The sequence below is a fragment of the Melospiza melodia genome, chromosome 2 (assembly GCF_035770615.1).
Source record: "Melospiza melodia melodia isolate bMelMel2 chromosome 2, bMelMel2.pri, whole genome shotgun sequence".
Taxonomy (NCBI): Eukaryota; Metazoa; Chordata; class Aves; order Passeriformes; family Passerellidae; genus Melospiza; species Melospiza melodia.
The window spans coordinates 89,426,633-89,454,477 of record NC_086195.1 but is presented as its reverse complement, the minus strand read 5'-3'; the positions used below and the strand labels follow the sequence as shown (position 1 = coordinate 89,454,477).

The window sequence follows — 27,845 nt, the reverse complement described above, 5'->3', positions numbered from 1 at the left end:
ATCAGCAAGATTCATTGTAGAGGGTAAGTTGGGTTTTGGCTTTATTTGTTGTTTATTTGGCTTTTCCTTTGTTGTTTTGATGAAGTCTTTTAAATGAAGCAACTTAAGATGCTGTATGTAACACAAAAAGCTTGCAATGTTCTTCAAAATCTAAAATTTGCTAGTGAAGAGGTACAAAAAAGTAATTTTATTACATGTAGTTTAAATTTAGACAATAATTAAAAGCAAAATCCCACCCAGCTTTCCCTTCCCCCTCTGAGGGAACCAACATAATCTGAAGTCACTGAAGAGTGGAATTATTTCCATTAAGCATTATAAATACTGCTTGAACAGATTCCACAAAGTACACATTACAACTTATATTATACCCAAATATAGAGATTTACTTCAAATTAGTTTTCCTAGTAACTCCTTTCTTCGAAGTCACTTGCAGAGGCTTTGAAGATACATCATTTTTGCACACTTGAAGCACTGGATACACTTGGTTAATTACAGCAAGTGGCCAATTCATTCACAATCATGCAAATGCAGCAAGAGATAACCGTGCCATTTGCTCCTCTATAATCCCAGAGAGTTAATGATTGAAGTGACATCATTCAGAGGCTCAGGCCAGACTATTTTCCAACCCCAGACAGTAAATTGGAGATACCAGCAGGCGGGGCTAGAACCGAGATTTCCTAGGCGGGAAAGGCAAGTGCGGAACAGCGGCCGGAATCCTTTGCACACTGCAGCATTCCCTCTCTGCCTGAATCCTGAGCTGGATCCACCATCCAGGTTTGTTAAATGCAAGTGAGTATTTTGCTTGACGTTTTTACAACAGTTCGCTCTTGAGCGCTGAGAACATTTGTTTTCACTGTGGCCTTTCAGGTTCTGTGGTGGAAGAGACCACGAAACACTTGCCTGGACCCACACAGTTACGTTGTGGCTGGAAAAAGAACCCCACAAACACCGCGACTTACGGCCTCATTCTTTCAGTTCTTAAAGGCTCCACATTTACTGGCTTTTGCAATAAATTCCTTTAGCAGGGGACCATCCATTTGCCAAAATGCTGTAGTTTGTGTCACTTCTGTCAAATGATTGACACAAAACTTAAAGCAGAATTCCTCTAAGTCCTAAAGAGGTGGGAAAAAAACAAAAAGAAAAAATGTTATCTTTGCTTTCAATCACAGAAAATATCACTGAGGCACAAATGCCTATTTATGTTTTATTTTTGCAGTAAATTGGACAAAGACACCCAGTGGCTTTGTGTTTCCCCCCCAACAGGCACTACGTAAATGCAACAGAAAATAATGATTCTACCCACATATGTCACTATGTAAATGCAGCTACAAGAGGAAGTAACCAAAATTTGTTTCTCACTAAATAGCAGCAGTCACAAAAACCAGCTGTTCTGAGCAATATATATTTTAAATTCTCACACTTTGTTTCATCTGCATTCTCTGACAACTTTGAAACTCCAATGTAAATAGGAGATCTCGGGGAAATGATGTATAACCAAGACTGTGGATAAAGAAAATGCAGCTCTTTTCTTTCACAATATGAACAAATCTATTATTTTCAAGGTTGCTCGACTTCCTTCCTGCTTCTTGAAGGGCTTAGCTAGATCCTTCAAGTTCCAGGCTCAGTGTATCCTGACTGGACAGTTTGTACAGCAAAGATTAGGCAGGAGGTCCTTCTGTGCATTAGAAACAACCTCTGCTACAAGTACTCCACAGGGCTCCTGAATGTGATTCAAATGCAATAGTGGAGCACAGTGCAGCACAGCAATCCTTGCAGAAAGCAGGCTCTGGATATTTGAGTTTACTTGGAAGTGACTCCCATGTAATAATCAGAAAAGCCTCACAACCATCATTGCACCCTGGTGATGTCAGACTGAGAGGATGCCTTAAAGAGCACCAAAAAAAGGCACAGTCCTTGTCAGTGCAAGGTTCCCCACAGAACACTTCCCACTCAGACTATTTCCAGCTCCTCCTTTGAGGAGGAAATCTACTCTGTGGGGCAGATCTAAGCTGCTCTAAGGAGGATGCTGCAGCCCTGACAAAAAAGGGCAACTGCCCACACTGTTCTAGGTTCTTTATCAGATGTTTGTAGGACTCTGTATGTGAGAACACACTCTTCCTTGGCTGCTCAGCAGGCTGGGCACTGCAGGAAGGCAAAACAAACTCTCTAAGCCCCATGATGTAGGAAAGACTGAATAATATTCATGTTTTCTCTTAAGGTCAATACTGAAACTAGAGCAACTGTGTGTGCCAGTGCCAGTTCTTGACATAACAGTAATATAAAAATATATCCTGGCCTAAAACCAGGCATTCTGAAGCTGCAGATCTTGACTTGTGTGGCATCTGTGCAACAAAAAAAGACAAGCTTATTAGAACTGAACACTGACAGTTGTGGTATTTTTAAATAACAAAATTAACTAGCATTTTAAAGAAAATTACATCATACACATTACAATATTTTGCACTGCTTTATTAAAAACTTCATATTCCAAGTCAATGCAACAGAAGCATACAATAAACAGAATTATTGTAGTATTAGTAACTCTGGAAAAATCTAAAGTTCTGTATAAAAAAAAAAGGCTGAGTTTCATTTGCAGATGGATGAGTTCCCAGCAAACTACTTAATATAGACTTAGGTGAATAAAGGCACAAGGTACAGCTAAGGATTATTTTAAAAGCTACAACAAGAAGCTAGCCCTGACCTAATTTTAGCCCCTTCAGTCAGTCACCAAAAGAAACTGCAAGAGTTTCATGTCATGGAGGTATTTTAAATTAGTGAAGCAGCTTCTTTGAAGTGTTGTCTTCCGGCACACCCCCCCGAAAGAACTACATCAGCCAAGCAATTGCAAGCCCCCTGCCAGCACTGCAGCATGTAAACCCAACTTCTGTTAAAGCCCAACCCCTCAGAGCATCACCCATTCTCTCCTAGAAGCAGCAATGAAGCCTATGGTTCTAACTTTACTTAGCTAGGGAGCTACAGCTGTGGCAGAGTTACTGGATTCCTTACAGCCCTTACAAGCAGAATCAATCACACACCTAAGACCCATCCTGCAAACCATCTCTGGAGGCTAAAATATGGGAGTCTTCCTATTTTTTAAGAACTTCTATCAAAGACATCAGTATTCACAGTAGATCAGAAGCCAGGACAGACACTAACACAGCCTTTGGTTAAGGTCTGTCAAGCAAGCATCACACCTCAAGGCTCTGAAATAAGTTAGGGCAAGCTGCATGCCAGCTGCTGGAAATTAAGTACAAGAAAAAGCAATAAGTTGATTTACTGAGTACCAAAAAACTGCTTTGTAAGCATAAGCAGCAAGTTCAAAACCAACCAATCGTAAAGTTGCCAACGCAATGCACAGACACTACTGAACACAAGCAGCCAAAGCAAGCCCAGGAATACTTCCTGATTAGTTCCTAGAGCAGCATGTTAGGGATCAAGGCATGAAATCAGATATTCCACAGTGAGGAGGCTTCACTCCCCTCTTCACACACTGTTGCTCTGCCTTCAACGTTTATAAGGCCCCTGAAGCAGTTCCTATCCTGACACTCATCAGCATACTCAGAAAACTGGAAGTGTATTTGTCCCTAACAAAACAAAAAAGCTAAAAAAACTCACCCCACCAACCAAAACAAAAACCCAAATGCACTCAATCCCCAACCTACCACCATGTCATCACACACAACACACAGCCTTACAAATAAGTAACTTAAGACTTGGAAGCCTGCTTTTCATTATGTTACTTTTTGTTTAAACCCTCCCCTTGTTTCAGAGTTAGTGTTTCCATCCTCAGAAATATCTGCGTACTAGTTCACCTTCCCAGTACTGGTTTATAGGGAAAAATGAAAATAAAAAATGAGATACAAAAACTGTATTTGCCATGAGAGGTAAGTCCAACATTCTCAAATTCTGAAAATGGCAAATAGAATTAAATGAAAGTAAGAGAGAGCTTATATGAAAATGTAACCAGCTGCTTTTCTCCAGAGTTTAAGTCAGGAAGCAGCCACCCATTCAAGAGAATGAACTTTAGAAGTTTACCTCTGCATCATATCTGACAGCAGCAGAGAGCAATGAAAATGCATTTTCCACAGTAATTCCTCTCTTGATAATATGCTGACACAGTTTTTTCAGTCTGTTTTCACAGTAAGAAGTAGCCAAGTCCAAGAGCCCTGCAATTAAAACATCATGGTATCAGTCAGTTGTAAAATTATCTCTGCTCTTGTAACATCTGTTTCTGCTCCTGCAAAGCTCTATCTCTATAATGTGCTTTTTCCAAGTAGGTTACTATTCAGAAAATGCAGATTAAAGGCAAAGAAGGGCTTTTTATTACCTCATTCTGCACTCCTGTTAATCTCTCTAAACATGAAGGCTGTCCTACTAACTTGCATATCTAGTGGCAGGCACCATAGCATGAGTAAAAAACTACTATTATCAACAAATGGACTTGAATTCAGCTTGCTGTAATTGCTCTGCTATTCAAGTTTCCTCCCCATTAGATCTACTGAGATTCTCTGATCATATGCCAAACAGCAACTGACTCAAATTAGTAAAACATGCAAGTATTTTCACCCAGAGAAACAGTTCCTCTCCCAACCTTGACCAAACTGCTCATAGTTTACTTCTAAATACACATTTTTGCTGTAGTTAAGTTTGCTACAACAGCCTTGTAAAGACAGCTGAATTAATCTCCAGTACAACACATTCTAGGCTAGACTAGAAGCCTGTATTTAGTCACTTATTCTGCAAGCCCTCCCCAGTTTTTCTGGCTTTGCCTTCCGGCCCATGAGCAGTACCTATTGCATCTTCAGGCGGGAGGTCAACGCTGTCCGTGTACAAGTACTCGAGGAAGGCACGATACACAGGGTAGGAAAACTGGTCAATTTCTATCACCTCCTTCATATCCTCGTTCCAGTATGACTGGAACATGGTTCTGAAGTGTTCACACCTAGGAGACAGAGGCATCATCTGGAACACTATTACACACACACACACACAAATGTTACATTACAGTCCCCCCTGAAACACATATTTGGGGCACTCTACAATACTCACAAATATTTCACCATGCCCCATCAGGGCCAGCAGTCCACATTTTGATTCCTAACACTGCAGCCTTCATTATGCATTTAAATAAAACTCTTCTTTTGCCCATGCTACAGAAACATCTGTGTATACACTGCAACCAGACCAACTTAACAGAATTTATTATCCCAGGAAAAGCAGGCTCAGTGAAAAATTAATGTGGACCTCCTTTTACCATCACTTCATTTAAAGCTATTATGGATACATGGATACCATCTACTACAGGTTTTGGGGTCCCTCCTTCCCTCTTACTGTTTTTTGCCCCTTTGATGATATCCTAAGTTTGTTCTGTACAAATTAGAGCTGTGAAACACAACCACTACCTGATTTTCAGAACAGCTTTGTGGACATGGATGTACTTTCCATCCACACGGAACTTCAGGTCTGAGGTTTCTGGGCTGTCAAACTCTTTCTTCAGAGACTCTGCTACTGTTAAAAAGTCTTCATGCTCTACAGAGACAATTTCAAAACAAACAAAATGAGATGTTAAGAGCATCTTAAATGGAACATTCTCATCACTAACTAAAGCTAGCAACATAAGCAAGAGTTATCAAGGAAAACAGATCTGTGTCAGGGATCCACTGGCTTAAGCAGAAAAATGGGAAGGATTAATTAATCCAATAGCATTTCCTGTTGGGAAGGGCTGCTCCACAACAGCTCCAAGCAGCAATGGTCAGCAGTTCCCATTCCATCCCATTGCACAGAGGCAGCATGAGGGGGACGGGGCAGGTATAAGTCCAATGGTGTCAGGAACCCACGCCTTAAAAAAGGAACTTACTAGGCCGCGGCAAAATATCTAAATATGGATAATATTGTAACCAGACTAGTGAAGAGATTTTTGCTGTTATTTCTAGCACATCAGTCTCAAAATACAAAATAGAGACATGACAGTTCACTGATCTACACTAAAAAATGTCTCCTCTAACAGGGCTCATACAACAATACATAAAATCATCTCAGACTAGAATTCAGCCAATCAGACACAGAAAACACATATTGACAAGCATTCTATCCAATCTTATAAAACATACGTAATCGTAGCTAAAACAAAGACTAGTTCATAAGAGACAAAGAACAGAGTTCTATTCATGCTAACCTTCTAAAGATATACATTAAATAACCTTGTTGCCATCTTAAAGCCAATTCTACAGAGACTTATTGTTATTTTGTCACGTCTACTGCTTGTGAAACTTTTCTGCTTGCATGAGAAACTTTTCTGCTGTATTTGCAATGCTAACAAAACTTCAGTCTGAAACTTACATACTTCTTTTAACCATTTCCTAAAAACCCTCTAACCTTATAAATTCCAACAGCAGCACAGCAGTAGGGAAGCACCTGGAGAACTCTGTCTCCATGTGGGCACTACCCACAAGAGTCCCAGCCTCCAGGCAGCTCAGTGCTGGTGCTGGCTCAGCTCAGCCCCCTGACCTGCAGAGTGCTGCTAATGGGAGTCTGCAACACCCCTGAAATCCCTGGGGAAGGGGCCTGCAGCACTCCAGCCACACTGACACGGTGTAGGCTGGGCCTAAAAAGAAAACAGGTCAGCACATGGTCACCTTTCTGTGCTGGCAGATTGGATACAGCCTGCAGGCTGATGAGGTCCTTGCCAGGGCTCATTAACATGAGCTATCACTGACACCAATTACTCAGTTTATGAGTCAGTTATAACAACACAAAACCCAGCAGCAGTGCTGCTGAAGGTACAACCAAGGACACAGAACCTCAGCTACTCTGGAAGTGGATTAAAGCAGAAATACCACAGCTTTCTCTACTGAGGCCTGTGGCACCGGTCTCATGGAGGTCCTACTCTGTGTGTCTCTAGAAGTCATACAGAAGTTGCAGCACAAGCTGTCTGAGGCTTTTGGTAAAGCAAGGCCTCTGAAATTTCAGAAAACCTAATTTAACCCACTATTTTGATGCATCTTAGATGTGCGTTTCAAAGCAAGTGGCTTCTAAGAAGTGAAGCATGGAAAAGGAAAACAAATGGATTCCTACTAAATGGAATGCAATCCACAGGACTGTATAGAGCTCATCCATATACAATCTGCACACCACTCTTCACTGTTAGGGACACTAAATTATTTTGCATTTAAGAAGAAATACTGCTGGAACAAACTACTCAGAACTGGCAGGCCATGCCTGTGCCACACAAGAGCTTGCACTCCTCTCACTTACATGAATCACCCACAGAAACTGCATCTCCTCTGGCCCAACTAAGCCGTGCTCCAATCCCTCTCCATTTGCTCATGCGATCTTTTTTTGCTAGGTCATGAGCTTAGCTTAAGCTATGCAGCTCAACTTTCACTCCAAATACTTTCAGTCCTGCAAATTTGTATTTCACCACAGTCAATCCTGAGTGGCTGATTCATTTTTTTGGCAGGGACACTAACTGTAAGTAGAACAATAACCTTTACACAGAGTTAGCTCTCCCTAAGAAAACAAAACAACACCAAAAAGCCCAAACAAGCAAACAAAAAAAAACACCCATAAGAAAAAAGAAGTGTTTACTCCTATGTGATTAAAACAGGTGGGAAAGGAAAACACATATGGAAAATGGAGATTTAAAAATGCTGACAGAACTAATTATTTTGATTTAAATATTCAGTAAGATTGCCAGACTAAGTGGGGAAGAATCCCCAAAGGCTAAGAGGAATTAAAGTGCAGGTAACAGAGGTCAAACACCTGGCTATACTCAGTCTGGGAATACCTCATAAAAACAAGGGACTTGAAAGCAGGGAGAGATGTCATTTAAACAGCTCTCACTATTAGCAAAAGGCAACAGACTGGACAACCAGGAGACCCCCACAAGTGTGGAGGCAAGGGAGAGCAAGACCAGCACATATTGCAGAGGATTAGAGAACAGAGAAAGTGACAAATGGGATAAAAGCAGACTTAGATTTACTCAGGAGCAGACAGCTCGGAGTTAATCTTCTCTCTCTTTAGCATCTCTACTCACTTCTCCCCTACAGGTGAGATGCTGTTACCTGGACCTCTACAAATAACATGCTAAATGAGACATTACCACAGAGAACCTGGGTTAGGACAAGCCAAAGGCAACAGTAAAGTCTGAGAGACTTAACAGGAGAGAGGTTACTTGGGATGTGATCCATGGCTCCCCAAAAACAATTCCATACAGGGACTAACAAAATTAGGGTCTGTTGTCAATAGATTAGATGTCCTAAGAGATCTTGAGAACTGAGGCAGCAGATGTAAGATGAAACATTCTTATTTTTTTGAACATGAAAACACCTTCATGTTTTCCAGGAAGTCCAAGCTAAGCCCTTTATATCCTATTTGGGGTCAAATAAGAATTAGCAGTATGTGGATCAAAGAAAATAAAGAAAAAAGGTTTGAGCTTATTTGTTGGACACAAAGACAGCACCCCACAGAGTAATCCAAGGCAGTATAAGAAGAGAGTTCCAACAGAAAAAGCAATTATATGAGAGTCTTGTTTCACTGGGACTATTATTTACAAGTCTGCCCATCTTTAAGGATAGTCAAACTAAATATACTTGAGACAAATCATCTCATGAAATGAAAACTTGTAATTCTGTTACTTTCAAAACAAGAAAACACAGGGGAGAGATTTGCTCCTAGAAGGGCAAATACTAATGAGGGGAAAGCTACAGGCGACACTTAAAATCCAAAGTTGTTAGATACCAAGAAAAAAAAAGCCTCAGGAGTAATCTTCCAAGCAGGAATAGTTTTAAGAGGAAAAAATCCCTGAAGTTTTGTTAAATCACTCAGGATTCCTTTCTGGACCTGGAGTTCAAAAACACAAACGTAAGAAATACACTGTGAAAAATGCATGTATTTTGTGATTGGCTTTTTGCAAACATTAAAATGAATATTATATGTGTTGTGTTAGAAAGTTATGCTGTATTAATTCTCTTAAGTAGTGTGCTAAATATAGTTTTAGATTATAAAAAATGTTAAAATAGAAACTATGCTATGTAAGATACTTTTTTTAAAGAAAGGCCTTGCAGCGAGATAGCTGCCACAGGACACCAAATCTTTCAGAAAAGGGAATTTATTGCTCTCTTATCAGAAGAAATGAACTTCTTCCCACCTTGCTCAGCCCTGAAGATGCCGTTAGGATTCAGAGGAAGAAGCTGACACTGACCAGACAGAATCCTGTGTTTGAATGGAATTTCTGCATCGTGTATGAGATGTATGAATGTGCAACAGGCTATTGCTTTTAAGGGTTAATCCTCTGTTAATGTGTGTCCTTTTTCAGGCTTATTTTGCCCAGACAAAGGTACCCAGACGTCCATAACTCTTTGTTTCTGTTGTCTCATATTGTCCTAATTCAATTTGTCCAAATTATTATTATTCTCATTATATTACTATTTTTATAACCATTTTATTACTATTAAACTTTTAAATTTTTAAAAACAAGTGATCGGCGTTTTTCACACACAATATTCATTGTGCAATGGTAAAACAGGGCTTGCTTCGGATGTAGGCTGGCAAACAACCTTGTTACCCTTACCCTGGATCCCCAGCTGCTGAAACAGCAGAAGGAAGCCGAAGGAAGACACAACTCGCCGCCGAGTTGCCAAGCTTCCCTGCTCGAAACAGGAGGCTGCCAGGGAAGCAGCGTGCTGCACCAGTCACGAAGGGACACAGGGACAGCGGGAGCTCACCTACGGAGAGCAGGCGCCACATGACGGCGGGCGTGGCGAAGCAGGCGAACACGTCGTCGGTGCAGGCGAAGTGGGTGAGGTGCGGGAAGGTGACGGACTGGCCCCGGCACTGCCCCCACATGTACACCTGGCCGCTCTGCGTCTTGGCCGCCGACGTGTGCGCCGAGTGGCAGGCGGCGATCTCCACCACCCTGCGGGCACAAGGAACACGGTGAGGCGCTCGCAGCACTTCCCAAAGGCCTCACCAAAAGAGCAGGCAATCAAACTATGCAGCAACGTCCCCGTACTTGGGTTTTTGTCCTGCAGAAATGTGATACTGCTTGAACGGGTATTAAAAAAATCCCACGATTCAATTTGCAGATTGTAGATTTTATTGTAATCAGATGTTGCTTTAGCTATGTCCTTCTTATCAACTGACTTTCCTCCTATTTTTTCATAACTATGGAAAAGGGAATAAAGAAAAAACAAGTTCTGTTTTTCCCCCTTAAAACAAACACACATCAGAACTTATTCTCAAGAAGAAATTTCTTCTACCTCCTTTTAACTTGATTTTTGTAGGTTGACAGAGCTCTGACCTACTGCCTGTACTTCAGACTTCTTATCTTGCTGTTCAGCTTACTTTCCTCAGCACTGAAATTCAGTGCTTCATTTGAGGGGAGTGAATTCTTTAAGAGCTATGGTTGTTTTTAAATAAAGTCTACATAATCTTTTCACCCATCTCAAACAGCTTTTTAAAATACTAAAGCTGCTGATGCTCACTTATCTATCCTGTTCTCCCGTTGCTCAGGCAATCCCTAGATTCTTATCTGAAACACTGCAAGAACTGAGAAGGAACACAGTTCCAATTAAAACACCACAAAGACATTGCCAGAGTTTCTGTGCATGAGATAAGTAAAACAGGGAGGGTTCCCAAGTTCAAAATAAAAGCTATGCTTTCCTGTTTTTTCTCTGTGGTAAAAAACACATCAGAGGATTTCATGCTTTTGTGCCAGAAGCCCACCAACCAGGACAAACAAATATCCTTCCAAGCAATCTAAGAATACACACACAAAAATGTGTATTGCTTTACAGAACAATGCCCATGAAGAGTTCAATTTTTAGGCAAAAAAAAAGTTTTAGCACAACGTTCATATTTAAGGTGCAAAAATTATTTCAAGACAAAACTCAAAGAATCTACACCACTTTCAGCATATCAATAATTTCTGGCAGAAAGAAAACTGATTGGTGGTTTTACACTACTGTCAACTTATGAACCCCTATGCAACATCTCTGCAAGACACACCACAGAGTATTTATTTTAGAGACAACTCACTTTTTATCACAGCTATCAAGCTGAACTACTTCCCTCTCCAAACCTTTTCTCAGCAGAACAGATTCTTCTTTTTACAGCCTATACAGCACTTCAGCAGTACAGCAGTACTAAAGCACACCTGTGGTACACATACTTACAGCACATGTACAGGGTAACGTGTTAACCATGCATTTAACACCAAAATTCAGGAGGATGACCTTCACAGCTGTTCCTCTGAGCTAACACAAAATTAAGTCTAAACATTCCTTACATCTGTAAGTGCAATATTTTTCAAGACAGCGCCAAATGAAACCTCCTAAGTAACTGCTGCCAGCATTAAATATAAATGACAAAAGAATTACATAAACTAAAAGATCAGGAGCAGCAGTAATGTGCTTCATGGGAAATGACAGCTCACCCACTTTTAGCACTGTTTCCAAGGGAGCCAAGTCAAGCAAGATGAGTAAGTTCAAGTGACTTATCTCTCCCTTAGATCCCAAGCAGAAGTTCTAAAGTATTTCCCCCTCCTTCATCCACTGAACAAATGCCAGCTTTATTATAACCCCATGCTTGGGTTCACATACAGTTCTAAATGCAATAGCTCCCCTTAGTTTACTCATTAAATAAATCACTAACAAAACAAAGTTGATCTACCTGCAAATGTACACATTTCTCTTTCACTGCTTTTTAAAGAATATTTCATTTCCCTTCACTAGTGTCAGTTCCTTCACAGACAAACCAGCCCCACAGCAGTGGTTTTTATTGTGATAGTTCCTTTCTTCTTTCTCTGACCTCCATTTTTAAGCTCTTAAACATTCTCAATACTGTGAAGCTTTAAATTTAAAGTGTGAGAAACAATAAAAAATAGGAATGACTTCGCAAATGGGAGAGAAAAACAAAGCAGAAGTGTTTCCTAGTTAAGAGGAGACTGCAAATTAAGAGATCTATAGACCAAGACAAGGTACATTAATGTGCCCAGAGAACACACAAGGGCCCAGAGATTGGGACTGAGGCCCACATTTGTAGGTGAGCAGCAAAAGAGCTAGCCCCAAATATGAGGATGATGGGAGGGTAATGAAAGAGGACTGACAAGGGTTAATTTCATTCTTTTATGAGTCCAGGAAACTAAAAAAACTACAAACTACTAAACTAGTACAAGTAATAAATATGGGTGCTAACTGTCCTTAGCTCAGGCAACCTTGCAAATTGAGTTCTATTTTCATGGTGGACTATTGGAAACCTTTCAAAATTGTTTTTCTTCATATGTCACTTTGTGCAAAGGTGGTGTTTCCTTTCTCCCCACTTTCTTTTACTTTTTTTTTTTTTTAATGTAGGCCTCAGTTCATGGCTTGGTTTATTGAAAATTTCATAGCTCCAGTTTTAAGCAATGGAACAATATACAGAATAGCATAACACTTATTCCTTCATTATCTTTCTGTATCAGGTAAATGCAAAGTACATTTTGTTCAATAACCATTACAGACAGCAAAAAGCACTCAGTGATCATTGTAAACAATAAGTTACCATCCTTTCCCATATTTTGAACATCAGCAACAGAAAAACAACCCACCAAGCCCTACACATGCATGCTTCCACTGCTGGAGACCGCATAACACATGCTCAGACTTTATCAACCCAGAAAGAGCTTGAGCAAGATTACCTTTCTTTTTCCATCATGATCTGCACAGGGCTGAGCTGGTTACTTTTATTGCCAGTCCCCAGCTGCCCGTAAGTGTTAGCTCCCCAGGCATAGAGCAAGCCCTCATCTGTTAGTGCTAGAGTGTGCGCATAGCCACAGGCAATCTGTAAGTAAATGTAACAGCGTTACTGCTGAACCAAACACGACGAGACACAAGATATCACACACAGTACCTTGGAAGGATCTCGGGCACTCTGCACCCAGCACCACAACTGGGTACTTCTCAGTACTGGCAGCTAACACAAGGTATGTTGGCTGTGGGTACTGCCAAAGTCCCAGCTTCATTAATTGCATTGGCTGCTCCCAAGTAACTTACTGCACACTAGACAAGTCTCCCTAGGTGCTACCTGCTTTATTTGCACGTGAGAAACACAGAACTTCTTCATCACATCTTGCAATGCTCTGAAAGTATTTCAGAGCTGGATTATTCTGAATACAGTATGAATACTCTGTAATGAGGAGAGCTGCAGTTCAACAGCTAACAACCCTTCAACCCAACTTGCCACATTCAATTCTACAGAACCCTCCCAAAAACCCAGGAAATCCCAAATTTTAGTTTAATTTCTAGCTAGAAAAAAAAAAAAAAAAAAAAACAAACCCTAACCCAAATCCAAACAAACCAAACTAAATCCAATCACCAAACAATCAAACCCACCCCCATGTCTCATCTTTCCTCTCCCCTTGCTTCTACAGGACTAATTAGAATACTTAGAACAAATTTGAACCTCTGATTCGCCTGGTCTTTGACTAGAACATTTCATTTACCTTTGTAACAAGTATGCAATTTGTATCAACTGCAAAATTCAGTTGTAGTTACAGTAGCTAACTTTAAACCTTTCCAAGCATTTACCGAAGCAAGTATTTCACGGCTTACTTGCACGTCGTATAAGCAAAATATAATTAAGTGTAGCTAAAAAACTTTCAGCATTGGAAGTAGTGAAATCTAGCAGCAGGTGTAATACTCCAAGGAGAGGTTTCCAGCAGAAGCCAGCAGCAGGAATGCACTTTCCCTTCCATGCTGGGCATACCTGGAGCACACAGACACTGTGCAGCGCTGCCACCCTGCACGGGGTCAGCTGGTTCCCGTTGTTCCCCAGCCCGAGCTGCCCATTGCCATTGTAGCCCCAGCCATAAACCTGAGTGCACAAGGAAAACAAAATTAAGCCACTCTTCACCAGGAGTACACAGCACTTAAGACTTAGTATCAAGCACAAGCCAAGAAAAGTATTTATTAAAAAATCGTGTGCTATTTGAAGAGCAATACAGAGAAGACTGAAAGATACTAAGTAAACGGCAGTGACTTACTGCACTCAACTTCACCCTGCATTTACCTTTTAAAGAAGCTAAAAAACACCTCTTTGAAGTACTAGCAATTTGGCAATAAACTTACACTACACCAAAATCTCTTCCATAGCATCAACACTTTGACTTTTACGCCATCCTTTCCCTTACTACTTTTCCTTTTTTAAGTTATTCTGATGAACTGATCAGTTTAAATGGAAGTCCCCAGTTTATCTCTAATTCTTCCTTTAGTTTTGTTACAGTGGACACACCATGACATACACAAGGACAATGAAAACCCATCTCAGCCTCAGGGACTTTGCAGTCCTTCCATCCACAAGGAGATACTACCCTCTGGTTGGTGAAATGAAGTAAAATAGAGGTCACAGTTCATACCTAAGAGCAAGACAGCACCATAAATTTATGTCAAATGGAACAGTTGCACACTGGGAGGGCAATGTTTAAAAGAATGCTTTGGGTTTGTTGCTGGTAATTAAGCAATGTGTTTAAAAAACAGGATCAGCCAATGTATCCTTGCACAAAAATTAACTGTTTGATTGAGCATGCTTTAAAAGAAATAAACTGAGACTAATTTAATGAATTTGAAGAATTTAACACCATTTATGTTAAGTAATCTCTTGCAACATGAAGACAGACATAGTTAATACAACTGTTCAAATCCTTGCAGCTGCAGACTCAGTAGGAATTGTGTTCCCACACAGTCTTTGCCATAAGAAGGGATATTGAAAGACTGCATCTCCAGTCACTAGCAGTGTTTTCCTGCAGCTGGCTCACAGAAGTTGCCAGGATACCTCTGTCAATACCTGAGCACTCCCTGTCAGCATTTCTCCATACGCAGACACCAGCTTGGTGGGCTCAGGTGACAGAATGAGGGAAGGCAGCAGCAGCACTTACCTCACCATTGTTTACTACAGCCATGGAGGAGGTCTGGCCACAGGCAATGCCAACCACAATTTTGCCCTGCAAGCAGTTGGAAACTCTGCGAGGAGTTGGCTGGTTGGCTGTAGATCCAGATCCAACTTGACCACAGTTATTGTAGCCCCAAGCGTACAGCTGTCCATAAAAACAAACAAACAAAGCCACACAGTTTAAAGCCTAATAATAGTAATGATAGCAACAGATAATCTTCCCACAGGCAGCACTAGATTGGGTAAGCTATCCTATTTAACAAGCTAAAATGCTTAAAGTTCGTTTTCATGAATGAAAATTATAAACAGCTTTAGGACTCATTTAGCAAATAGGAATATAGCACTTTTCCAGCTTATTGCAAAAGAATAATACCATCTGACTAAAACAGAAAACAAAAGGAACATCTTTCCATATTAAATACAAGTCAGACTGTAAGACAAAGAGCATAGTGATTGTCTTTATAATTTCATTATGTTGAAAAAGGAATGCAAGCCAGATCATCGTTTGTTTCCCAGACACACTTTAACTCCCTAGTTTAGAGCTATGTAGTTTTCTTCAAAGAACCCTAAGCCAGGTTTACTGCTGGACACTCATCATACCTCTTCTGCATCTTTCAAGAGCTGTGAAAGAGCAGGGTTTTGTCAGTTCGTGTTTCACAGCAGCATTAACAAAAAAAAATCCACAATTTCTGTCAGTTTAAAGTTTCTTGGGGCAAACTAGTACTAATACAAGCAAAAATATGAGTTCCTGTTATCTGAAAGTGAGGAAGACGGGGAAGTAGTTTGGTATAAAAAAAAAATATAACACTGTGGTTTTGGTGTCTCCAATTTTATTACATGTATACATGCCCACAACTTGGAGTAAAAATGTTTCTGAGGGTTCATTCTCTGGTGCCTCATCCAGTTCAAAAGTCTGGCCTCTTGGAAACACCTTCCACAGACATGCTTGGCAGTACAAGCACACTAACAGGTACCCTTGTGAGGAGCCTACACATCCTTTGGTGCCAGAAGCTGTCTGTTTACTGCAACACCAAACCAGGAGTCATTGAAAGTCATTAAAAACTAACACCTCCATCAGCACCAAAAAAAAACTCCAACCAAAGACAAGAACAAAAGACCCCCCACCAACACAACTTATTTACAATTAATAACATGCACAAAAGAAAGAATCAGTCCTTTGCTTTTTGTTACTTCTAACTGCTGCATCTTTGATTCCTACTGAATATTTGAAGATACCTTATGAAATACTTTAATTTTAATAACAGCAAATATTTAGATAGAGAATCTCAGAAGGTAGATCAAAATGCCAAAGGACATGCCAGAGAAGCATGAATGTTTGCATTCCTTTAACTCTATCATTAAAATACTTCTTTTTTAAATTTGCACTGCATTAAAATTGCACTGAACCATACCAACCAATTATGCCAAGTATTTCCACAAATACTTCCAACTTCAATGTCCCCCTGAGGCTTCAGGTTTATTAGGACACGAGGGGGCTGGCAGCCAAATCTTTCTATAAAGCTGCTTAACACATTTTGCTGCTTTCAGTGCACTCAGCTCTGGTAAAAGCTCAGAGCACAAACCAAGTTGCTGCAAGGCACACCAGGGATGGATTTAAAGTACATTAACGAGCCACACTGGCAAGCCAGCTGCAAACACCAGCCTCATGGTCAACACAAAAATTTCCCTGCTTCCACTGACATTTCAAGCGTGTCACATTTATGACAAGAAACAGCCTGGCCTGCACAGGCAGCTGCCACAGAGCAGCTGGCACCTCCAGTGTAAGCAATGTGTGAATGCCCTCTCCTCCCTGCATGCTCACCAAGTCTTACCTTTAACCCAGTCAAACATGACAGCACAAAATCCTTCCTAAGTGTAGGCTCTTCTTTCAGATAAAACACTGAGCACTTAACCCAATCTCTCTTTCCTACCCTTAAAATACTTGGTATTCCTGTTGCACTATTATTCCATACTGGGCCACAACACAGACATGCTCAGATTACCTGGATGAGAAGAGCTGTAGTTTCCCTTTTCACCGTCAAAAGGGTTTAAAATTAGAGCTTTTCTTTTGTTAGTGCACAGCTGAAACCAGATTTTCCACTGTGCATGCATTGGTCAAATCTGCATAACTGGAAACTAATTGGATGTGTTTCCCACAACACATAGCCTGAAGCCTGAAACAAACAGCATGAAGCAAACCTGGATATAAACCAAGTGCCCTTTCATTAGCTACACAAAGTATTCAGAGGTGTGCAGAGCAACATTCTTCTGCAGTACTAGTGTGGAAATGCAAGACATTTCTACAAGAAAGACTAAATTCTAACCCAGTAAATACAAATTCAACACACCCCCTAACTAAGAGAACTGCAAGCAAATAAATAACATTTTGCACCTCACAAACCATAATTTCACCTCTAAGTGGCACATCTTTCTAGTCTCACCCCTGTGAGAGACACAAAAGTTTACTAAGTTGTATTTCCCTTGTTCTGGGAACAAGGTTCTGGGGTTCCTTTTTTTCTTTTTTTTCTGGTGGGTGGGGAGGTTAGTAATTTGGTTTTGGGGTGGTTTTTTTTTGTTTTCAAGTCTGCTCTGAAGAAAAGCACACCCTATTTTGAGATAGCAAGAGAAAAGGTTATATTTGTAATTACACTGTAGAAACAGAAGTTCAAATTGCAAGGTCACATCCACTATTCACTTCAAGAAGGAGATTAAGAAATTTGAACAGGTTTCAACTTACATCTCCATCCAATGAGAGTGCCATGGAATGATGAGAGCCACAAGCTACTTCCACCACTTTCTTTATTAAGAGATTTGTGCAAACTTGAACAGGAGTAATGCCCTGATTGGTTGTGCCATTTCCAAGTTGGCTGTAACCATTATGTCCCCAAGCATAAACTTCACCGTCTGCAAAAATATTTGTGATGAAAACCACTAAAAACTCCAGGGAGGTTAAGACAGAATTTTAAGAAATTATCAAATACCAACAGGAAATTGAAATTAACGAACTATTAGAAGAATCATCTGTATGCTAGAAAATTATATACTTTGTTTTAAATTTATCTATCACAGCATATCCTCTAGATTGTGGAAATATATGAAAGTGCACAGGTAAGACAAAGTACATCATAAGTGACAGTGTAAAATGCTACAACCTCAACATAGTAGAAATGGAAACTTTAGCAATTACAAAATCCATTTACTTCCACTTAAGACCAACAAGAACCTCTTAGTGTACATTGGCCAGTTAACAAGTTAATGCAATTACACTATAATCCATTCCTGTTAAATGCAAGTTTAGCTTAAAATCTGTAACTTATGTTTCTATACTAAATGTTAATTTTCTACCTTCAGTACAAAGAACAACATGGGGTCCACTTCCATAACTGAGACTGGAGATCTTCTTTCCACATAAGGCTTCCAATTTCTTCGGTACTATGGTGCTCTGATTATCTCCAGTTCCCAAACAATTACTGCAATTCAGTCCAAAAACAAATACCTGAAAAACAAAAGAATATTCACTTCAAATGTTTTATACTCAGGTATGCACAGATGTGTAATGCTCAGGTCTTCATTAACTAGGGACAGTGTTTCACCTTGGATCTCCAGGGGCCAGAGACATCCCACAGGGAAAGTAACAACCTCAAGAGGCTGCACAAGGGCACTCCAGATGTTAACTGAATTATTCAGATTCATACAGTCCTGGAATTTAGGCTTTTTATTTTCAGGAACTGCACCCTAAGAAGTCTGAAATTGTGAAAAGTGGAAGCCACCACCTTCTTTTAAAAGCAGTTTGTAAACAGCAAATAAAGCATAAGCATGTAAAGAGCTATACTGCAGGAGGCTCATCCTACAGGCACTATTGATAGGACTTTGGAGAAAAAAATCCTTTTCTACACAGTCTTACCAGAAACCTTCCCATTAATACATCCCAGAACACCTATCTCATTTTCTTTCAGCAGCACTATGCTATGCTAACTCATTATGAGTTTCTGAATCATTAAAATCTAGAGATAACATTTCAAGGTATTTTTTACTTGGCAAGCCATAACCTCGTTTTCTATCTTCATACCTGTCTGCACTTAACTCCAAGCTACCACACCTTCTTTTAAATTCTGCCTGTCTTCCAAAGAGCATATAATCTATTGTGGCTTTGCCATGTGAAAGTTTTCTAAACTGTCCATTTATATTGTGCGCACACAAAACTTCAAAGAAAAAAAATCAACTGTTATATCACCACATTTTAGATTTCACACGATGCTTTTGAGAAGCTATTAATCTACAACACTCTGACACCAGGTACGTGTGGCAGCTCACCTCGTCGTTGTGCGTGATGTAAATGGCTTCGTTGGCCGACGTGCCGAACACGCACGCTTTGCGAATGGAAGCGATTTCTTGGGGGGAAAGCAGGGTGAATATTGGCCACTTGCCTACGTCCACCATGATGCTGCTGTGTGTCATGGCGCCTCTACGAGCAAGAGGACATTGCTGGAATAAAAAAAAAACACAAACAAAAAGCTTATTAAAAAGAGTATTCTGTGCTTTCATTAACAGACAATAAGGGAAATTCCTTTACAGGTAGCTCTGAAAGTAAATATCCTATTCCATATTTCATACAGAATTGTATTTCCATGCGTTTAGGTGAGCAAAAAACTAGTCACTGGAAAAACAAATTGTTTTCTTAACAGGGTATTTAACTAAACATCTGCTCTTTAACAAGCAAACTTATTAAAAATTTGTGATCTAGCAAATATCCACTGGTGGCAGAGTGGAATTACAAGGGAATTTTCAAAGGGGATTTCAGCAGCAATTCCAACTTATAAAATTTTCACTTGTGAATTTTTTTGGTAATCTTACAAGTTACAAATGCCATGTAAGCAAGCAGTTGATATATATGTGAAGCATACAAATAAAAACAAGGCTGGAGCTGTTATGAACATGACCCAAATCTGCCATCTCTCGTGTAATCAAAAGCTGTTATGGTCAAAAAATATTTGTGAGAGCAGGAAAGCATGAGCTTGTGCAATTAGGCAGTGAAACACATCAGAGAACAGCAATTAAGTAAAATTGCCATAATCTGTTACTTAGAAACCAGGTGGATCACATTAATAGCTGGAAACATGACAGGGTATAGAGATGTTTGCCAATGAAAACAAACATATAGAACCCATTCTTCCCCAGTGCTCCTTCCTCCCAGTTTCCCCAGGATGAGTGCAGCAGCTCAGGAGCAAAGCTGACAGCACAAACACCCAGAGCTCATCGAGGCACTCAACCCTGCACATCACATTGCTCACACCCTGAAGGGACTCTGCTGCTTACAATCCATGATCCATGCCCAGGGCCATCAGCAAGTTCTGTGAAATGTGGAGAGCATTAGGTGAAGAGCTCCACAGAATGTCAGTGACAAGACAAATCACCATAAAACAGTAAAAAACCAAGAAGGCAGGGAATCGTTCCATGGGTAAGAATTGCAGTCTCTACCCAGATGCCATCCTCTCATCAACACTTAGTTCTTTTTCATTTTTTGCTTCACTGCAACCCAATCCCCCTCTTCTTTGCTGTGCTGCTTTCAAGTCAGGCTGCCTCTTGATGGTGCCTGGGTACCAGGTATGGGTAACAGTGAGAACACAGACAGCCTCTCCACTCTTCTGATGCTTGGTTCTCAAACTGTGCTGACAACCAACACTGGGCTTCAGAAAGCCATTTCACAACAGCAGTCAACTGTTATGCAGTGCAGCTGTTTCTTGGAAGAAGGGAATTTTAAAAAGGTAGCAATAACAACAATTAAAAAATTAATTTTGAGAAACACAGATGTCACTGTGGAATTAGGTCCATTAAAAAAATACCCTAACACAAAACCCAAGCAGGGTTGCTTCCTTATTAGATTTCATAACTTTTATCCAATAAACCCCGCTCTGCTCTACAGGCACCTCTCTTACTAAGAGCCCAACTTAACTCTCCATTTCACATTTGAAGCAGGTCTTGAAAACACCTGAAAGCTCCAGATGGCAAATGCATAATAGATTTATTTGTAGAATAGTTTTTTTTGGTTTTTTTAGAAGTCTACTTGATGGCAAGGCATAGCACATTCTACACAGCTAAGCAGGTTTGGATGCATTTAAGCCTTCTTAATTTCTAGTCCAGTTACAAGCCCAGGCTAGTTAGCTGCCAAGATTTGTCACCTCGCCTTGGCAAGTCTCTTAATGTATGACACTATCAATCAATTAAAACAAGGCAGCAATTACTTGTTCTTTTGAGCAGAGCAAGGAAGTGTCCCTTCTGACTTCACCTATTTAACTTGCCTCATTCAATACACAACTGCCAAAGCACAAACGTGTCAACCTGGATTTTTAGAAAACTATTTTCTTCACTGAAGCAATTTTCAACATAACCTGTGAAGACAGGAAGACAAGGTGTTATTTTGCCAGAGAATATCCTAGCCAAGTGACAAGTTTGACAGCACCCAGAGAACCTATTCTACCCTACAAGTAGTAAGTGCAATATGTGTTGCCTTTTCTCTCCCTTCCTGACCTGTGCACTAGGTCTCCAACCCATTTGGCTTCTTTCTCTTTGGCTCTGTAGGACTCAGTTAATCACTGCTCTCTGACAAAACCTTTCCAAGCACTTCCAAAACTAATGCAAGTTATGCTGCACTTCCCACACCTCACAGCTCAACCTGACATCTTATCAAACCAATACTGAGAGATAAAAGCTTTCAAGCACATGAGACTTCCCAAATTGGAGATACAAGCAATTAACTCCATCCACAGGTGAAGATCCTTACAATTGTTAGCAGGTGTTAACACTGCTTTTCCCAAAACCACGCTGTATATTTTCAGCCATTTCAGCTGTTACTACAATTCTACAGTTATTTCAGAGGTTTTCCTCAAAAGGACAATTCATCTGCCACTGGCAAGTTTGTTTCTTTAATAAATCTCAATCCGGAACTCTATCCAGGATTTAGGAACCAATGAAGGTTCACAAAAATCCTTAAACCAAACAAACAACAAAAAACATTCTCTTGCCTTTTATGCAATATGTGCTGTTTCTCCTCAAGGACACACTTTTCCCTGCTCTTGAAATATTAATTATTGTCCTTAGAGTCTGCTGTTTGCTGGAGTACCTATCATCACTGGCTTTCACCATTTCTATGGCAGCAACAGCAGCTGTTTTCCTATATCCTTTTGTCTGAGAGAGAGAAATTACACACACACCTGAAAGTTCTGGGCTTTATACACTGACTACTGTTTCTTAACTGTAATTGCACATAGAAAGCTCATTTAACTACTTATTCTCCATTTTCCACAGAAAACAAATACTCCACCTAGGCAGAAGCACCACCTTTTTCTCTCTAAAAACAGATTCCTTAACAACCCCAGCCAATTTCCTAGTTGTCCAATAAAATAATAAAAGTTCTGGCAGTCACAGGAAGGAAAAAAACAAAACTACGAGTGAGGAAAAAAAGTATTTGAGAAATCTACTTTTAAATGTAGGACTGTAAATGAAGGTATCAGTAAAGTTACTCAGTATTATGAAAACTGAAACCAAACTGATTCTAGGATCCTGTAGGACATACTGCACACTTCCCAAAGCAGCAGATGCTCTGTGATACCGTGACTGACCCCTCACACCAAGCTTCATCCCTGCGCAGCATTTGCCTGAATCTGGTGGGGACAGCAGGAAGTTTCTTCTGGGCAAATCCTTGCCATGGAAGGCTGACGGTCCAGGAGACTCCAGACATGGCTCCACAAGCAGGAGCACAAAGAAACCCAGCGTCCTTCCCTCACCCTTCCTGCAGACTGTCAGTCCCACACCTAAGGTTATTTACTTTTCTGCTACATCACACACCGCGCAAGGGCTGCCCCTCAGCTGAGGAGTTTGTAAGTATGTAAATGTCGCAGATGGAGCCCCAAGCAGCCGAGGTACTTTAATCTGCATGCTAATAGCGCTCTCAATATATTAGCTTCAGGCTATTGCTCTGATTCCGTGTGCAACAAGGCAGCAGCAGCAGCCCCGAGGAGTATCCGTCATATATCAACACCCAGATCTTAAGTTTACTGCAATTAAAATCCTTATGAGTATAAAACCCCTGAGCTTAAACTGGCCGCCCAAACTGCTTTTAGAAACACTGCGTGCCACCTCTCAGCTGTTAATTTCTGCTGCATGATGCAGAGATAGACAATTATACAACACAAAGCTTTACTTTGCTGCAAAATGAACCAGCAGAGGGAGTTTATATCAACAACACCTCTTCTCACGGCTCTGACATCTCCAAAATGATCCAGCAACATCAGTGTCCAAACAGAAACAGATCGCTCCTTGAATTTCACTCAGGCTAAAAATAAGCAAAAAAGGGCGACTTGTAAAAGAAAGGAAACTGAACTGGCCACATATTGTGATGAAAAAGAAATTGACCTTAGGGTAGGCACCAACATTAAGGCAAAAACATCTACATCTGCTCACAATTTCAAAAAGCCACACACTTTTGGACCTCAAAAATTCTGTGTTAATTTGCAGCCTACACATTCATCTCCTCAGTAATTTGCTTACTAAATAAAAAGCCTGCAAGCCGATTCACAGTGGCATATGAAAGACAAACATGAATCCTGCCTTAAAAAAAAAAAAAAGGCAGCGTTTACAAAATGCTTTGTTAAAATGATTTTAGATACTGTTCTACAGAGTTTATAGTTCAGCTAAATAAATCCACGCTGGATACAACAATAGCCTAACACAACATCCTACCGGGAAAACAGTACCAATTGTCCTCGGGACAAAAAAAGCTACAGTTAACTCCTCGAAGATTATCCCCTTATTTGCAAAGGCTGCTGGAACACAATCGCACATTTCTTTTTTTCACTCCCTCCTTAGGCTCCAATGTTGCAGCTTATTCCAGAAAAGCAGACCTACTCCTGCACAGAAACACTGCAGGCTCAGGCCTTCATTTCTCCTAATTGTCTTTGGGAATTATGAACAGCAGTGAGAACACAAAAGCTGGGATATCTGGCTTTAGAACAATGCAGAGTGACTGGCACACTAAATCCCTTTTTAATTTGAAGTACACCTTAACCAAGGAAGAATCAAATCCTTCACGCCATGCCGATCTTCCTCCAGTGTACATTTGCTTTTTTTTATTTCATATCTTGGCACTGAGAAGGAACAGAGAAACCATACATTATCATTATATTAACAATACTATTGATGTTAAGTAGATGTATGAATCAAGGGATGCTACTGAGGCATTCTCCCTGCCAATGAAGAGACCTGCACACCCTGAAAAAGTGTGCCTTAACTTACTTTCTTCCTTGGACCTTATAGCAAGCAAAATTTCTATGGCAAAACTCCTGTGTTCCAAACCTCTGCACAATTATTTATTCAGATGCCCTTAACGAGCCACACGGGGAGGAAAGAACTACTGATCCAAGGGCTGACAACCAGACCTCCTGTTTGTTTCGAGTAACCAGCTGAGAGAGATAAGCAAGCAAAAAGCACCGTCATACAGTGAATGCTGCTGAACATGACTGGTTTAGCCACAGGAAACCACCCTTATGAGGATGACAGCCATCCACCCACCACAACAAACCTCCAATTACAAAACTGTAATTACAACCACACTTTGCCTTAGTTTCTTTTATTTTTTTCCCTACGCTAAACCATTGGTGCAACTTATCAAATCCATTCACTGAGGACGTCTTCTAAAGCAACGCCTGTCTTCCAATCTGACATATGGAGAGATAAGCATTCAAGGGGAAACATTCATATTAAGGCACTAAAGAATGAATGCACCTTTCCAAACAGCTTCTAAAGTTTCCCCTAAAATACTCTGTGCTCCAAGTACATTTCCATTTATGATGCCTTGTACTCTTTTCTCTTGATCCCACCCCTTGTCGGAACGATTTAAGCCCATTTTACCTTCCGTCAGTAGAGGACAACACAAACGGGTCACTTGAACTTTCTAAATCAGAAGCCTGCAAGTTCCTTATGAAACAGGTAAATATTCCTTTAGCGTTAATTTACAAGAGTTTCCTAAGCTGAAACTCTGCAAGTTCCTTTAAAAACAAAACAAAACAAAGCAAAGCAAATCCTCCCTCAGTTTAGAAGAAGCGCGTTAAAAACCCGAAGAAACGCTGTAACTATTCATAGAAAGCCGAGCGAGGAAAAACAAAAAGCGTTGAGTTTTTCCTGCCCCTGGGTTGTTTGTTTTTTTCCCGACCAGCCGGGTACCTCAGTCAGGCTCCAGGAAGCCGGCGACAAAAGGGAAGGATAAACCGCAACACCACGAACCAGGAAAATAAAAGAGAAAAAAATCAGTAAGACCACACAGTGTTAAGGACGTGCAGGAGGAGCCTTCCAGAGAGCTGTGGGGGAAACTGGCTGGCGGCGAGGCAGACGCGGGTGAGGGTCCCCACCCCAGCCCAGCTGCGGCGACGAGGACCCTCTCTCTCCCTCCTTCCCTCCCCTCGCTCTCCCGCTCCGCACGGGCACCGCCACCCTCGCAGCCCGGGTGCCTGCCCGCTGCCCGCGGGCGCTAGCGGGACGGCGCGGGACGGGCGCTGCTCCTCACCCGGTGCCCGCGGCGGCTCCCGGCGGGCTCCCCGCGCCCGCTCCGCCCGGCGCGGCCCCCGCGCGCCCCGCCCGCCGCCGCTCGCGCTGCCCCTCACGGCCGTCGGGGCCGCGCGCGCCGCCGGCACCAGCGCACGTGACCCGGGCGGGAGGAGAGCGGGGGGGGGGCCGAGTTGCGCTGCGTCACGTGACTCGCCGGAGGGACGCGGGAGCGCGGAATGGGGGGGAGGGGGGGGGGGGGGGGGGGGAGGCCCCCCTCCTTCTTGACCGTTCGCGCGCGCTCCGTCACGTGGGTGGCTCCTCGCTCCCCATTGGGCGCCGTGGGTGCGCGGGGCGCGTGACGCGGCCGCTGCTCCGCTATTCCCCCCCATTCCCCCCCCAGCCCGGCCCGGCCCGGCCCCGTGTGGGGCGGAGCGGAGCGCGGATGGCGGGGACAGGGCGGCTGGGAATGACCTCGGCATCATCCCGAGTCCAACCTCCGGCCCAGCGCCGCCGTGTCAACCAGGCCACGGCACTGAGTGCCACGCGCAGCCTTTCCTTACGCACCTCCAGGGACGGTGACTCCACCAGCTCCCAGGGCAGCCCATTCCAATGCCCTGTCACTTTCTGTGAAGAAATTCCCTGGCACAGCTTGAGGCTTTGTCCTGCCACTAAATCACCTGGGAGAAGAGGCCGACCCCCACCTGGCTCCACCCTCCTGTCCGGGAGCCGCAGGGATCGATTGTGTCCCCCCCGATTCGCCTTTTCTCCAGGCTGAGCGATCCCCTCAAGCCCGAGCTCCCTCAGACGCTATTCGTAATGCCTTGCTCCAAAGCCTTCTCCGGAGCCCCTGCAGCCCCTCAGAGTGCTGCCCTTCCTGAGCTGATGGCCCTGTCTGCCCCGCATCCTCTACCCGCGGCTCGGCCCGGCTCCCTGCCCCGCCTGGGGCTGCATCGCTGCTGGCTCTGCTGCAGCCTGCGGCCAGTAGGGCCTCAGCCCAGGTGGGTCCCAGAGACAGGGCTAAGGCTCTGCTGACACCGTCACTCAGCGACTTCTCTTCATTCAAAGTTATTTAGGCAGCCTATAAACCCCTGCTAGACCTTAGCATTGGCACAGTCTCGGCCCTTCGCTGTTCCAACACCTGCGCATCAAGTAGGCAGGATCCAGGAAAGGAAAGATTGGAAACCAGCATTCCCAAGAGAAGTCTTTTGTTGGCACAAAGTTATTACCAGGAAGTGGCTTCCTTCTTTTTCAATTTTTTTTTTTTTTTAGGTTTTTTGTTTGTTTGTTTGTTTGTTTGTTTGTTTGTTTTTTTAGGTTTTTTTTTTCCTGACAGTGGGTCAGAAGGCAGGTGGGGGTTGCAGGGAGTGGAGAGCTAATGAATCTGAAACATAAAGCATTAAAGTCAAGCCCACTGGAGGTATCAATCTCTTTTTGAGGGGGGGGTCAATTTAAGAAAAAGCTAAATTCAAAGAAGAAATTGTAAGAAAAGGAAAAGGGAGGGAAGGAGAGGAAAGGAGAAAGGAAAAGAAAAGGGGAAAGGAAATGAAAGAGAAAAGAAAAAAAGAGAGAAGAAAAGAAAAAAAATAAAAGAAAAATCAATTTTAGTAACCCAGGCATCACGTGTGGATGGGTTGCTCTGAGAGGAAATCAATGATGCTGGAGAAATTCTGCTCTGGAATACGAGGCAAGGAAAGCACAGTGGTAGGTCCAGGGTAGAAAGAGAATTTTCCTGCCAAGTTGCTGCTTGCTGTGTTGCCAGCATCAGGAAAATACTGCTGAATACGTTGTGGGAACTCTGGAGCAACAGAAAGAAAAGGCATAAATAAGATACATGGAAAAGTGTCATCAGTGCCTCCATGGGAGGCTCAAAAGAGCCAGAAAGGGAACATACACAGCATTTGTTTTCATCTTGTGTTTGTGGCTTTGCAAAGGAGTTGTCTGTCAAGAACAGCTGCCTTTCCTGACATTGCTGGGAAATGGTGCAAAGGTGGAGCTGTATAAACAAAGCTGTGATTTTAGTTCTGCAGGACAGCCCTGCTTAGTTACCATTTGCAGAAACCCAGTTGTTTTAACAAGCACCAGAACACAAGCTCCAAGTCAGGGGGGTTTTTTATTCACATGGGTTTATTTTTCTTCTTGTTAGTTGTCACTAGTCAGTTTTCACACCAATCTTATCATTCAATAAGTCCTTAAACAGCAGCTACAGGCAGTTTATATTGTGTCTGAGCTTTACAAGCAGCTGAAACAGCTACAGAAGTGCTCTGTGTGGAGCAGAAATAATTTTATTATCTTGAAAATAACTAGTTCCTGTTCTTTTTCTCTCAGTGTGGCTTTTTGCAAAAGCCAGCAATAACAAAAATCAACCTTCCTCTAACATTTCT

General features: G+C 41.9%; 1 protein-coding gene across 4 annotated transcripts; it reads right to left on the bottom strand.

Annotated features, from left to right (window-relative positions):
• Positions 1 to 164: 164 nt before the first annotated feature.
• On the bottom strand, positions 165 to 25,539 carry RCBTB1 (RCC1 and BTB domain containing protein 1). 4 transcript variants are annotated; one of them, XM_063149279.1, is made up of 13 exons: positions 25,144 to 25,328; positions 23,126 to 23,257; positions 19,240 to 19,410; positions 18,271 to 18,421; positions 17,663 to 17,829; positions 14,912 to 15,070; positions 13,744 to 13,851; positions 12,677 to 12,819; positions 9,726 to 9,916; positions 5,403 to 5,529; positions 4,791 to 4,942; positions 4,036 to 4,166; positions 165 to 1,112 (listed from the first exon to the last, which is right to left on the bottom strand). In XM_063149279.1, the coding sequence occupies exons 3-13, from the start codon at positions 19,381 to 19,383 to the stop codon at positions 972 to 974; spliced, it is 1,614 nt and encodes a 537-aa protein (XP_063005349.1). In that variant the 5' UTR covers positions 19,384 to 19,410; positions 23,126 to 23,257; positions 25,144 to 25,328; the 3' UTR covers positions 165 to 971. The 4 variants fall into 4 exon arrangements, with proteins under 4 accessions (XP_063005349.1, XP_063005351.1, XP_063005350.1 ...); XM_063149281.1 differs by lacking the exons at positions 23,126 to 23,257; positions 25,144 to 25,328 and adding an exon at positions 25,484 to 25,539; XM_063149280.1 differs by lacking the exon at positions 23,126 to 23,257 and having other exon boundaries at positions 25,144 to 25,337.
• Between the last annotated feature and the right edge of the window lie 2,306 nt (positions 25,540 to 27,845).

Excerpts from the sequence above, each read along its gene's own strand:
- RCBTB1 (XM_063149281.1), bottom strand. The coding sequence starts at position 19,383 with ATGACACACAGCAGCATCATGGTGGACGTAGGCAAGTGGCCAATATTC. Across the intron at positions 9,917-12,676 it reads ATCATGATGGAAAAAGAAAG|GGTGGTGGAGATCGCCGCCT; the intron begins GTAATCTTGCTC and ends TTGTGCCCGCAG. Across the intron at positions 5,530-9,725 it reads GTGGCGCCTGCTCTCCGTAG|AGCATGAAGACTTTTTAACA; the intron begins GTGAGCTCCCGC and ends TTGTCTCTGTAG.